The sequence below is a fragment of the Chaetura pelagica genome, unplaced genomic scaffold (genome assembly GCF_000747805.2).
Source record: "Chaetura pelagica isolate M959 unplaced genomic scaffold, ChaPel_1.0 scaffold382, whole genome shotgun sequence".
NCBI lineage: Eukaryota > Metazoa > Chordata > Aves > Apodiformes > Apodidae > Chaetura > Chaetura pelagica.
Window position 1 is genome coordinate 151,943 of NW_009952478.1, and position 14,143 is coordinate 166,085.

The window sequence follows — 14,143 nt, forward strand, 5'->3', positions numbered from 1 at the left end:
AGAAGAGGAGTGGATGCCACCTCAATGGAATTGTTCGAAGCCAGGATGGGGCTTTGAGCAATCTAGTCTAGTGGGAAATGTCCTTGCCCATGGCTGGAGGGTTGAAACTAGATGATCTTTAATGTTGCTTCCAACCCAGATCATTCTATGATTCTATGGAAATATTAAAAAATTATCTGATCAAGTGTCAAAGTTGTGTTTCTGATTTCAACAGGTATCTTCCCAAGCACAAATTACTGCATTTCTTTAAAACAAGGATATGAAGACAGTAATGAGCATGTTCTGCTCCTGGTCAATAAACACGATCCTTACCTTGTTTAGACCATAAACATACACTTTTCCTTGTTCCTCCTTCTCAGTTCCCATATACATAGGAGCTCCAACAAGAAGAAGGTCTGTAAATGAGTCCCTGTTGATGTCAATTGTGGTAATAACACCTCCAAAGTATGACCCAATCTGCAGGAAAATATAAGGCATAAGCCAAAGAGAGTCAGCAACATCATGCAACACTGTGTTCAGAGACCTGTTTTATGGTTCCTTGCAGAAACGTCAAATATTAACCACTAAGCAGAGATTTTCTTTCCTATCTATGATCCTTTCCTATTCTATGATTCTATCTAGATTTTTTTGATCTGTTTGCCTTTGAAGTTTGTTTTCTGTTTTAGAGTTTGTTGTCAGATTATTTTATTTAAGAATGCTCCATTCAACTTTAAACTCTCCTGAATCTGAAAAGTAAAAATGGTGCTTCTACCTGCTAAGGAGAGTAGGAACTCTTAAGACAACATTTTAATATAAGTGTTGTGAGGAAACTAGTTTTCTCCTCAGTCCCAATAATCACATATAGGTGAAAAAAACCCAACACAAACAACACAAATTGGTCTTAGGCTTGCCAGGGGAAAAAGGAAGGTGGTGGACAAAACCTACAAGACATCATAGTGCAGGCAGTTTTTGAAATTCCTACGTTTCCACTAAATGCAGAGGAACAAGATCTACACAAAGAGCTAGATATATTCATAGGTTGGATACAAGGTGTGAGATTTATCTGATTACGTTAACTTCACAGCTAAGCTAGACACCCTGCATTTTTTTTACACTTAATGTGCTGCCTTTCCTTTGCACTTCACATGAGAAACAATGCATTCCATCTCACAGAAGATGCTTCAAATCGGCCACATCTGTCAAACCTTGAAAATGCTTGCTTTGCTTCATAGACTATAAAAGAACTGATAGATTAGTTGAGTTCACAGAATCACAGAATATTAAGGAGTTGGAAGGGACCTCTGAAGATCATCAAGTCCAACCCCTCTGCCAGAGCAGGACCAAAAAACCCCAAAACAACTAGAGCAGATCACTCAGAAAGGCATCCAGACAGGTCTTGAAAGTGTCCAGAGAAGGAGACTCCACAACCTCTCTGGGGAGCCTGTTCCAGTGCCTACTACATTCTTCAATAATGTGATTTTATTTATTTATTTATTTATTTATTTATTTATTTATTTATTTATTTTTCCTGCAGAACAGCTCTCAGTGAGCTGCTGCTCAATAGAAAAAGCAGCTATTCTATCTTTTGTGCTATCTCAGCTGATGCTTTTGCACAGTATCCTGCTTGTTGCACCATTTTCCTGCCAGTGACATACCCTTCAACTCAGCAGACAGAGAAGATTTGAAGTACTGAGATGGCTATAACCACTTTGATACCGGTGAAGGTTTAACCTTCAGAAAATTAAGAAAATTTCCAAGGGTCTCTGACTACTGTAAAGTCCACTTTTAATTACCTACTATAGCAGAGCACCTATCTAACCTGTCCTTCTCATCTTGCTTACAACTCCCTGTTAAATTTACCCTTCTGATGTAAATTTCTCCTTATAAATAATTATTGCAATTTCTCACGCCATATTGCCCTCAGAGGTTAATAATGAATGCATACTCACTTGTTCTCCGTTTAACCTCTGTAGTACTTGTACCTCTTTTCCTTCCATTTTATAAATGATAACTTGGCCAGTGTGATTGTATCGTGGCTGCCCTGCTATATACAACACGCCTCCAGGTGTCAGCGCTGAATTCACAGTATATCCTAGGAAGCAGAAAAGAAGTCAAGATGCAGCCCGCACAGAATGCATCAGAAATATGTGTTGTTATTCACAGCTTTTTTTAAGGCTTATTCTGCAACTAGATGTTCAGTCTTACTCACGCTAGAGAATAATAGCAGAGTTAATTAAAAGGGCTGGATGTTTATTTGCCTGCAGTCTCAGAGCAATGACCACCTCTGCATTATTAAATCTGTTCATGGGCTGGTGAGTCAGGTTCAATTTGCCTTTCTATGTAAGCATGTGATGGTACTGATGCAATAACTAGTGAATAGCATATTGAATAGTTACTTTCAAAGAATAGTTGTCAGCATCTCACTGCCAAATTGATGGAGTCTTCCAAATGGGATTCTGGCAATATTTGGAACCTAGCTCAGTTTAATATTAATAGCAATTTAACAACTTGGGTGAAGAAAGACTTAAAACATTTTGAAGATGAATAAAAAATATTACAGGGTTGCAAATACTATGGAGGATATGGTCTAAATTTAAAATGATTTTATCAAATTTGAGATATAAAGAAACAGCTAATAGCATTCTGCAAAGAAGATATACAGTGTGCTTAGGGGGAAAAAAAAGTGTTTATTACAGTGTTGACATTTCATCACTGAAAAAATGGCTTAAATGACATAACAGAGAAGAGAACCATGAGGTGCAGAAAGCAAAACCTAGAGAGAGCAAGACCACTAGTGTTTTTTGGTAGGAAGGCTGAAAGGAAAATAGTAGCCTGCCAGTATACAAAACATTATTATCAAACAGATAGTGGCAAACTCTTGTTCTTGTCCATTTGGTGACAGAAATCAGTTTTATTTTAAGCAAAGATTTAGACTGAATATTGTATAAAAGTCTTATACTATCAAGCTATGTAAAAACTTCATTAAATACCTGAGGAATCTGTGAAATCTTCTCCAAAGATATTAGATGTCTATATTGGGAAAGATCTATATATACTTAGGTCTGTAAGTGTTTGTACTAGATTTTTTATTATAGAAGTAGTATTTGTTTTTAAAAGACAAGAAAATCATATGGTAGAAATATCTACACATTAGACATTTTCCCAGGCTCCTAGAGTGTAAGATAATACTGTGTAAGATACTCTTTGTGACTGAGATTTGAAATAGGTTTTGTAGTACTTGTCAAAAAGTGTTACAAGATGGCCTATTTCTCTTACCTAGGTAGGCTGCAAGAGGTTCATTTTTTTCTGAAAGCCTGTCACGAAAAGTGTCATTAGTTGGCATTGAAATGCCACTGTCCTTCACCATGATCACAGTGCCATTCCAGTCATATGCTCCAACCGCTCCAAGCATGATCCAATCCTTAAGCAAAGGAAAACAAAGTCTGTTCTCTATGTGAACCATCTTTAGGTGTTCGCTGGTTGTGATGCTCACATTCGGGTAATGTTTTGTGTATACTTAGATAATTAGCTACAGAGCTGTTTTTTGTTTTGGTTTTGTTTTTTTTTTAATTTTTCATATCATACTATGGCCCCTAAAGTCATGGTTTTTCTTACAACTTTTTTTTTTTTTTTTTTTTTTTTTTTTTAATGCTCCAGACTTTAAAATAATTAAAAAAATTTCTAAGTGCCATTTAGGAAAAACAGGAGAATGAAACACAGCTCTTACAACTTCAGCCCACCTTTCCAGGAGAAATAGAAAGACAAAAGGGATTTAGCTAAGCTAATCAGAGAATACAACACTTAAATGCATTTCCTAGACCAACTTTCAGAAACTCAAACTTTTCCCTATTGGATCTGAGAGTCTTGTATATTGTCCAAGAGTCTGTGGTCAACAAGAAATTGTTTGCTGAGCTTTTTTGCCTAAAGGCATGAGTGCAGCCTTCTAGGTAAGGCAGACACCAGGGCTTCTGAGTCTGTCAATACATCAAGGACTGAAGATCCACTCTGAAGTGATGTTCTGATGAAAGCAGGTCAGTTTTTTGTGAACTTCAAGAGTATGCTCTACCAAACAGTAATTTCAGAAATAATCCTCACACTCCCTATCAGGAGAACAATTTTTTCTAACATATGTTACATGTGAAAAGTAGTGCAGATAGTAAAAATAAATAGAGTACTTCTGCAATGAAGTATTTATCAAAAATTATATTGAAGGTTTTTTATTCTTTTCTTTTTTTTTTTTTTTTTTTTCAGTCTATCAAACTTCACACTGTTACGTTTTCCTTTTTCCTATGTATGTCAGTTTGTCTTGGGTTGCTCAGTGTTTGTTCAGTTTAGTTACTCTCCTACTGTCCTCTTTTCCACTGTCACTACTTTTTTATGTCTTTGAAGCTTAACTCTTCCCAGTTCCCAGTACAGAATCTTAGAAGGGTTTGGGTTGGAAGAGACTTTCAAAGGTCATCTAGTCCAACTCCCTTGCCATGGGCAGGGACAACCTGCACTAGATCAGTTTGCTTAAAATCTTTCTTGTTCAATCGGACTTCAAAAAATTCCAGGGACATAGCACCTGCCACTTTTCTGGAAAATGAGTTCCTGTGTCTCACCACCCCTAAAGCAGAAAACTTCTTCCTCACATCCAACCTAAATCTACCCTCTTTCATTTTAAAAACATTGTTCTGTCAATACAGGCCCTGGTAAAAAGTCTTTCTGAATATGTTATAGACTGTTCTTCTAATTGAAAATGCAGTGGTAGCATTAAATTTAGAATTCATGTGAAGAAGGTATTTATTATCTTAAGCTTTCATTGTTTATAATAATTCTTTACATACATTTAAAAAAAAATTAACTGGATCACCAGAAATTCTGAAACTTCCAAAAGCAAACAGGACTGTACAAAGAATACACACAAAAAAAATCTACAAAAGCTTCTTGTTTTTAACCAGCTTGTTTACCTGAGAATAATGAGCACTGAAACCAGCTTGAGACATTTCCATTTCAAATGAGGCTGCCTGCTGGTCTGTTGTTGCTATCAAACAGAAAAAAATAAGTAAAAAGGAAAAAAATTAGTTTCAACCTGAAAAAAGTGTCTGAATAGTGTAATGAAAATGCTCACGTGATAGTAGAAGACAGCATAATTAATTAGAATATTCAGTGAATATAGTTAGGCATAGATTTTTATAATAAATACAGACATTAAGATCTATGTTAAAAACCACCATTAAGCATAATAGTTTCCATTTTAAGATCATGTCTCAGAACTTGTCCAAGTAATATTTCTGGATTAAAACTGACCAGATTTGACCTCGGGCTGATGGTAAATATGCTTGGAATGTTTGATTAATATTGTTGAGCCATTTTCCACTTGAGCTAAGCAAACAATAAAACATCAGCCATGTAACCCCAGCCTTGTATTCAAGCAACAAAAAATTTGTAGACAGCTTGTAGAACTTCAAATGAAAACCACTTGATGTTTGTATAAACCTTTGTAGAAAACAACAACACAGGAAAATCTCAGCTGTCCAAAATTCATAAGCTGCAGGGAAGGGCTTGGGAAGTAACATGCTGTCCAGAAGGTTGCATGAAAATCTTTCTGTTTATCTGAAGTTACTCTGAATGTAAAAGGTATCAGGTGTTTTAGTGCTAGTTTTAGTGGCTAAAAAAGTAGTTGTATTCTGGTTATTAAAATCTGATGAGCTGCTTTGCTCGCAGGTACACTTGAAATGCCGGCAGGGAAGAAAAAAATCTGCCTCTTTGTCTACTTAACAGCAACAGTGAAGGAGTGTTTTGCCACCTTAAGTACCATAAGTAAGGAGGAATCTGCATATAGATTCCTCCTTGAGAGCAAGATACAGAAATGGGCAGTACAGGATAACTGAAATCTGCTCTGATATTTGTCCAGGAAGAGTTCACAGTTTGCCAACAGCTGAATGCTGAGGCAAACTTCCAACTGTGTGAATGAAGCCAAGGCATGGCAAGCCATGGCTGCATAAATTTCAGACATGTAGACTCTTAAAAATCACTGAACTTTTGATACTCTGCAACTCAACCACAGCAGTTACTCCTTGGGCCGTGATATCTTCAGTAATTGGTGGGTTTTATAGTCAGTCATAGAAAGGAGACATGATCTCAAATCAAAATGTTTAACACACAAATATGGGCCCTCATCAGGTGCAAGATGTAGCTGCTTTCCTTAGTCTGAAAAAGTTCTTTTTAACCATAAAACTCTTGAGTTGCACATTGCTGATTAACCATATTTTCATTCAGTAAAGGATGCTCCTTAAGGAGCTGAGAAAGACAGGACTTTCACAGTCTGAGGCAAAGGACAATGCTGGTACTGTTCGTGTGTGCATTTCTCAATGCTGCTTAGATAATAGCCTCCAGTCTAACTTTCCATTGAGTTTCAAACTGCCAGGCATCTTACAAAAGATATTTTATGAAAAAAAAACACCAGTTGTGCCTGCCTGCAGGTTGGATAAAACATAAAATTTCTGTTGAGGCCAGAAGTCCATGCCATGAGACACAGAGGCATATGAAAAAGATTATGTGCAACAATCCACTGGCTGTCAAGTATAGTTTTCTGTTGGATTTGATTTTTCAACTCTCTTTCAATTTTCCTTGCATTTTTAAAACGTAAAACAAAACAGTAAGTTCAAGGAAAAAAAAAAAAGAACACTACTAAAGTAGCAAGAGGCTATTTTGATTGGGATTTTAAACAAATTCAGACACAGTTTCTAGAGTCAATGTTCCTGTGACCTCCATGTTATGCTCAGAAATTAATTCAACTACATTGTATGGAGCTCATTCATCTTTTCCACAGTGGACTCATCCAATAGACTGAATTGGCACCAGAAAGTTGGGCAGGACAGAAAAAATGTGCTTTTCTCCCCTGCCACAAAAATTAATCCATGGACGCTGTATCAAATCTTGACTATCTCCTGAAATGCTTTGGGATGGGACAGGAGATAGGGCCTGAAGAATCAACAGAAATCAATTTACTCAGCATCTTGTAGCTCCAGCCTTACCTACACTTTGCAGCAATGCAATCTTAATATTTTTTGACTAAAAACTAAGATCCCATTTTCAGTTCCTATTCTGATTCCCTTGCAGCCAGATTATGTGATTTTTGGGACTTGTACAGGTGGAGAAGATGGCATGTGTTATCTCATATCACAGGTATCTTACATTCTGTCTTAGCACATCTTTGAGTTCCTACTGGAAATCTGGAAATCAAGAAACCATTTGGGAACAGTGAAATTACCTAGCTCATCTCTTACAGTGTGAATGAAAATAATTGTCCACATTTTTTGTTTAAACCATATTTTTCGTAATACAGCCAAGTCTTTATAAGATAAAAAATAATGCAAATGTATCAAGACACAAATATCCTAACAATTTATAGTAGGTTTATGTTAAAGAAAAAGCAGTAATATCCAATTATATTTATAGTAGGATAGGATAGGATAGTATAGTATAGGATAGGATAGGATAGTATAGGATAGGATAGGATAGGATAGGATAGGATAGGATAGGGTAGGGTAGGGTAGGGTAGGGTAGGGTAGGGTAGGGTAGGGTAGGGTAGGGTAGTAGCAATATCCAATCATGTTTGTACTATTTCTTGACATTCCACTCAACATTATCTGCTGTTCTAGATGTAAATTACATTATTGCAGTGACTTGGGAAGCTGAAATGTAGAGAAAATTAAGTCCAAATAAACAGATGTTTTATTTGTATGACACAACATATTTATTACTGTATATCTTACAGAAAAGTGAAGCTGAATTCAAGGAATACTGCAGAACTCTTGATACTTAGAGGTACAATATTCTTAAAGTACTAAAATATTGAAGGACAGGATAATAAGGATCAGTCATCTCAAAAGCTGACTATCATATAAACAGGTAACATTATACAATGTACTCAGTTTCACCACTGTCAAAATAACATAAGTTTTTTAAATATAATTTTTTAAGGTACAGAACTTGTTTAATGTTCAAAAGTTTTGCAATTGTTAAAAGTTAAATTTGTAATTGTAATTTTGTAATTGTTAGAAGTATAAAAGCTCGTGATATAAAGCATTCCCCACCACCATGGAGTTTAGGCCACCATAGTTTACTCCACTATTTGGTGGCTGGGGTTTCATGAGACAGACAGGCACAATGTAATGGTTTCTGATTGTGTGACAGAGTGACACTACCTCTTCCAGTGGCACCTGTTTTTTCATAGGGTTGAGTAAAGACTTGAACCCTTGAGATGGAGTACACTGATGTCCAGAAACTCCATCATGTTAGGTTTTATAACCTTAATCTATTGGCATGACTAGCAGTTGTTAAACTTTATATTCTATATTAATTGTATGTAATAGGTGTAACCAATATATTTTGTTCTACTGATGAAAATCAATTTTTTTTCACTTTTCTGGAAATAAAAAACACAAACTGAAGCATAAAATTTCTGCTTGAACTTTTTTTCCACTGAAAGTTTATTCCTCATAGTAAACAAGGACTTAACAAAAGAGTCCCCTGTTCAATGAACTTTGAAGTGCTCAATGAGTTTAAGAAGGCTATACTTTGGGCTTTAGAAAGATTAAGTTCTCCTCAAATTAATTTTTTTCAAAACTGAGGAAGCAAAATTTTCCAGAAACTAAAAAGAACACATAAACTGGAAAAAAACCCAAACAGTTGTAATAATCAGTTGAAAATATTGCTATTTGATTATGCTAAATGATACACTAAAAAATACCTAAATATGTGTGAAAAATATAGCTTTGTTTTATAAAATGTCAAAATACTCCCTCATACTTATATTATTTCTTGAAATTCAATTCAATGTTATATTTTGTTCCAGCTGTAAACTACACTTTTGCAGCTACTTGGAAAGCTGAGATGAAGAGAAAAGTAAGTCTAAGTAGTGTTTTATTTGTATGGCAGAAATCAGAGTTGTCCAGTATAATTTATAACTAATTAACTCAGACTTCTGTTACCAGCATTGTGCTTAAAACAGAGATTGCCTAATTTGGATGGAGAATGTAAGCAAACATTATGAGCAAATTACTTTCCTGTGTTAAAATCTGAGTATTGTGAACTTTTCCAAAGGAGAATTGTCAACTCTATACAGCAAGTCCATGCTAGCAAAGTAATACGCTGTAATCAATAATTAGCCAAAAAGAGAACAAAAAAGTATATGCAGATGAACACATGATCATGGTGTAACCAGGATATAGTCTAGCAATGTTTTTTTACCTAAGGGAAGGCAAATTTCTGTTTACTCCAGCTAAACCAGTAATGGTTACTTACCCTTTCAGGCTTTTGTCTCCATAGACTCTAACCCATCCATATATATTTCACATCACTATCTAGGTTTTGATAACTATTATAAAATATTTTTATGATCAGCATGAAAAAAAATTACCTGCATAATACATTTTATGTAGCCCAACACATTGCAAAGGAAGATAAAAGCAGGTAATCTTATATTTTCTTCAGCTGTAATGCAGGCACAAATTAAAATCTTAAATAATGTCATACCTTCCAGGGCAAATATTCTCTCTCCAAGAGCTTCAACAATAGTTAAAAGAGCTAATTCATCTGAGACATTGAAGAAATGCTTTTCAGTAGGCTTGCTGGCAATTGATTTTATTTCCTCTACAAATTTCTCAGTACTTAAATTTCCTCTGCTGTAGCTGCCAAGAATCTAAAGAAAATAATAATAATAAAAAAAATTAAAAAGAAAAAAAAAAGAATTCAAGGACACATTTTATAACCTGTTTTAAAAAATACATTTGAGGCAGGTTGTCACAGAATATTGGGAAATATTATCCAATGTTAATTTGTTCTGTTAAAACCTCTCACAAGTTGAAAGCATTCTTTTACAATGAGAACTATATGAAGGCTCAGTAGTTTTTCTGAAAATATCAGTAATAGCAAACAAATTAACTGTATGGTGTACTGTTTGCTATTCTCAACTGCCATTTGTTTTCCTTCTTCATGAAATTCTAATGATTTATTCTATGATTCTACAATTTGTTGAAACAGGCCTTAATTTAGGAAAAGACCAACACAACATTACCCAAATCAGAATACACAATTGCATTTGCTTCTGCATTGGTACTGGCAGTTCTGAAAACGTGGTATATAAGCAATTAATAACAAGTTATTTATGCACAGAATAATTCTGCTTTTTATGTGAAGATTTGCTCTATAAATACCTGTAACAACATATCCATTCACTGTTAAAAACTCCACCACAGGACAAGACTAGATTTGGTTTGCAGCTTTAACATCACTGCTATAAAAATTCAGATGCCTCAGTACAAAATGACTTCTTCTATTCCCAGACCAATGAGTGTTTTTCATAGAAAAAATGGCTCTATATACTTAGCTTGCTTTACTTAGCAGAAGTAAAAAATACACCTTTCACGTTATAGCATTCCTGGACACGAGCAATTAAAATTTGGTTTGAGAAGGGGATTGCTAAAAATTATTGCAGTTTCAAGGATGACTTTTTCTTTATTACACTCTAGATTTATGAGGGAAAACACTGAATACTTGGGTGCAGCTGGATTCAACTTCTGCTTTCTGTCTTTCTTTAAATGAAAGACAACATCTTTCTTGAAGTTGTATGGTCCCATACCACTTCATTATACCAAAGCAAAGAAAGATAGGAATAGAGAAGCAACAAGCCAATGTACCTTGCAAATTAATGAGAGAAAACAGATGGTTTGAGCATAGAATAAACAAATACCATGGAGGGTTCACAACAGTTCAATCATTAATACTTCCATATTTCTTGAGTTGGGTTAACCTCTATCATGTTTAGCCTATCATTCAGCTACTAAGTTTGCTCAACAAGAAAATTACTATTTCACAATTCTAGCACATAGAACAGTCAATATAAGTCTGTTTTTTGTTGATGTTTTACTTTTATTTTTATTTTTTTTTGAAGTAAGTAATTTGTCTGTAGAAATTTCTCAGAAGATCTGAACTAATACACTCTGTTCAACATTGCTCTTAACAAAAATAATTTGATTTTATAGTGCCCCTCAGAATCTTTCTCCTTCTCCATCACACACAACAGACCTGTCATCACCAGAAAGACAGATAGGTTGCTTTTTCTTATGTGCTATAAAATCATACAGCAATTTTTGAATACGTAGAGTTTTTATTTGTTGTCTGTTGTTTTTTTCCTGTGTTTTCTTGTGTTTTTTGTTGTTGTTTTTTTTTGTTTATTTGTTTGGTAGGTTGGTTGGTTTGCTTGTTTTTTTGTTTTGTGTTTTTGGCAGGTTTTTTTCCCTCTCTCTCCAATCACTCTATTTCCATAAAGATTCCTAATGTAGCTGGTGTGGGAGCCAACCAGGGAGGGTGCCCTTCTGGACTTGCTGCTGGTGAACAGAGAAGGATGTGTGGAGGAGGTAACAGCTGGAGAAAGTCTGGAGCATAGTGACCATGAACTTAAAGAGTTTACAATTCTTAGAGAAGTAAGGAGAGGAGTCAGTAGAACTGCCACCTTGGACTTCCAGAGGGCAGACTCTGATCTGTTCAGAAGACTGATTGACAAAGTCCCTTGGGACACTAAGGGTCCAGGAAGGCTGGACATACTTCAAGAAAGAGGTCTTAGAGGCCCAGGAGCAGGCTGTCCCCATGTGCCAGATGAGCTGCCAGGGAAGAAGACCAGATTGGCTGGATACAAAGATTTGGCTGGAGCTCAGAAAGAAAAGAGGAGTTTATGGCCTCCGGAAGAGAGGACAAGCATCTCATGAGGAATACAGACATGTAGTAAGGCAATGCAGGGAGAAAATTAGGGCCAAACCCCAGCTTGAACTCAGCGTGGCTACTGCTGTTAAAGACAAGAAAAAATCTTTTTATAAATACATAAAGAACAAAAGGAGAACTACGGAGAATCTCCATCCTTTACTGGATGCAGGGGGAAACATAGAGAAAAAGGATAAGGAAAAGGCTGATGTGCTAGATGCCTTCTTTGCCTTAGTCTTTAGCAGTAGAATGGGTTGTTCCCTAGACACCCAGATCCCATAGCAGTAAAATGGGGAGGTGGGCAAAATCAGATCTTCACAGTCCAAGAGGAAATGGTCAGTGACCTGCTACACCAGCCAAACATCCCTAAATCTATAGGGCCAGATGGGCTGCATCCAAGAGTACAGAAGGAGTTGGGGAATGCACTTGCCAAGCCTCTTCCCATTATTTACCAGCAGTCCTGGCTTACTGGGGAGGTGCCAGTGGACTGGAGGGTAGCAAGTGTGATAGCCACCCACAAGAAAGGCTAAAAGGAGGATCCAGGGAACTACCAACCTGTCAGTCTGACCTTGGTGCCAGAGAAGGTCATAGAGCAGATAATCTTAAGTGCCATTATGCACCATATACAGAACAACCAGGTGATCAGGTGCAGTCAGCATGGGTTTATGAAAGGCAGGTCCTGCTTGACGAACCTGATCTCTTTCTATGACAAGATGACCCACTTGGTAACGATGGAAAGGCTGTGAATGTTGTCTAACTGGGCTTCTGTAAAGCCTTTGACACTGTCTCCAACAGCATTCTGATGAAAACTGGCTAATGGCTTGGATGGGCGTGTGCTCTGCTGGGTAAAACACTGGCTGGATGGCAAGGCCCAGAGAGTGGTCATGAATGGAGGGAAATCCAGCTGACAGCCCATCACAAGTGGGGCTCCTCAGGGCTCAGAATTGGGATAATTTCTTTTTAACATCTTTATCAACAATCTTGATGAGTAGATGGAATGCACCCTCAGTAAGTTTGCAGCTGACACCAAGTTGGCAGGGTTAGTGTTAGCCTGAGGGTAGGAAGGCTCTACAGAGAAACTTAACAGACTAGATCGATGGGCTGAGGTCAATTGTGTGAAGTTCAACAAGACCAAGTGCCAGGTCCTGCGTTTGGGCCACAACAACTCCATGCAATGCCACAGGCTTGGGGAAGAGAGACTGGAAAGCTGCCCAGCAGAGAGGGACCTGGGGGTTCTGATTGATAAGTGGCTGAACATGAGCCAGCAGTGTGCCCAGGTGGCCAAGAAGGCCAATGGCATCCTTGGCTGTATTAGAAATAGTGCGGTAAGCAGGACCACAGAGGTGTTCATCCCTCTGTACTCAACATTGGTGAGGCCACACCCTAAATACTGTGTCCAGTTTTGGGCACCTCAATACAAGAAAGACATTGAGGTGCTGGAGCATGTCCAAAGAAGTCCAACAAAGCTGGTGAAGGGCCTTGAGAACAAGACTTATGAGGAGTGGCTGAGGGAACTGGGGTTTTAGTCTGAAGAAAAGAAAGCTGAGGGGAGACCTTATCACCCTTTACAACTACCAGAAAGGACGTCATGAAGAGGTAGGCACTGGTCTCTTCTCACAAGTAACTGGTGATAGAACAAGAGGAAATGGTCTCAAGCTGCACCAGGGGAGGTTTAGTCTAGACATTAGGAAGAACTTTTTCACTGAAAGGGTTGTCAGACATTAGAACATGCTGCCCAGGGAGGTGGTTGAGCCACCATCCCTGGATGTGTTTAAAAGTCGTCTAGATTTGGCACTTGGGAATATGGCTTAGTGCTGGACTTGGTACAGTAGGATTAATGGTTTTACATTATGATCTTAAAGGTCTTTTCCAACCTAAGTGATTCTATGATTCTATATTTCTGTGATCCTGTTAAATGAACTTTTAAAACAGAAATTACATTTGGAAGTTGAAATATGCTTTTAAAATTCTGATTTTTTTCTATTAAACTTCACTTACAGCAATAGCAAATCTTTGAATGTTTTCGTCTTCACAATCATCAATCACTTCTTGTAATCTGTAGTTGTCATGTGATTCCCCATCTGTCACAATAACCATTACTTTTTGTACTCCTCTTCGTGCACCACGATCCTCAGTAAAAGCCTCTTTCCTAAAGGGAGCATAAAGTGTTTGAAGAAAGGAAACTTCAGCATTTAGCACATGCATCATATCTGCATAGTCAACCACAAACTAAAAGGAGACTTTATATTAACAGAAAATCAGGAACAGGAGTTTAATACTAACCATGAACAAATACAAACAAAAACAGGAATTTACATGACAGTTAACAGCCAAAGAGTCTCACAAACATTCATTCATTATTCATTTGTTTGAGAGCAAATACAGAAAATAAAATGCTAGATAATAATAATAATAATAA

General features: G+C 36.9%; 1 protein-coding gene across 1 annotated transcript in view; it reads right to left on the minus strand.

The window, feature by feature from the left end:
• ITGA1 (integrin, alpha 1) overlaps window positions 1-14,143 on the minus strand; it is a 48,527-nt gene that overhangs the window by 20,047 nt on the left and 14,337 nt on the right. The window contains exons 8-13 of the mRNA XM_010008619.1: window positions 13,723-13,873; window positions 9,502-9,667; window positions 4,929-5,002; window positions 3,256-3,400; window positions 1,929-2,071; window positions 313-456 (exon numbers count right to left, since the gene is read on the minus strand). Coding sequence (XP_010006921.1) covers window positions 313-456; window positions 1,929-2,071; window positions 3,256-3,400; window positions 4,929-5,002; window positions 9,502-9,667; window positions 13,723-13,873 — 823 coding nt within the window. The remainder of the gene's footprint in view (window positions 1-312; window positions 457-1,928; window positions 2,072-3,255; window positions 3,401-4,928; window positions 5,003-9,501; window positions 9,668-13,722; window positions 13,874-14,143) is intronic.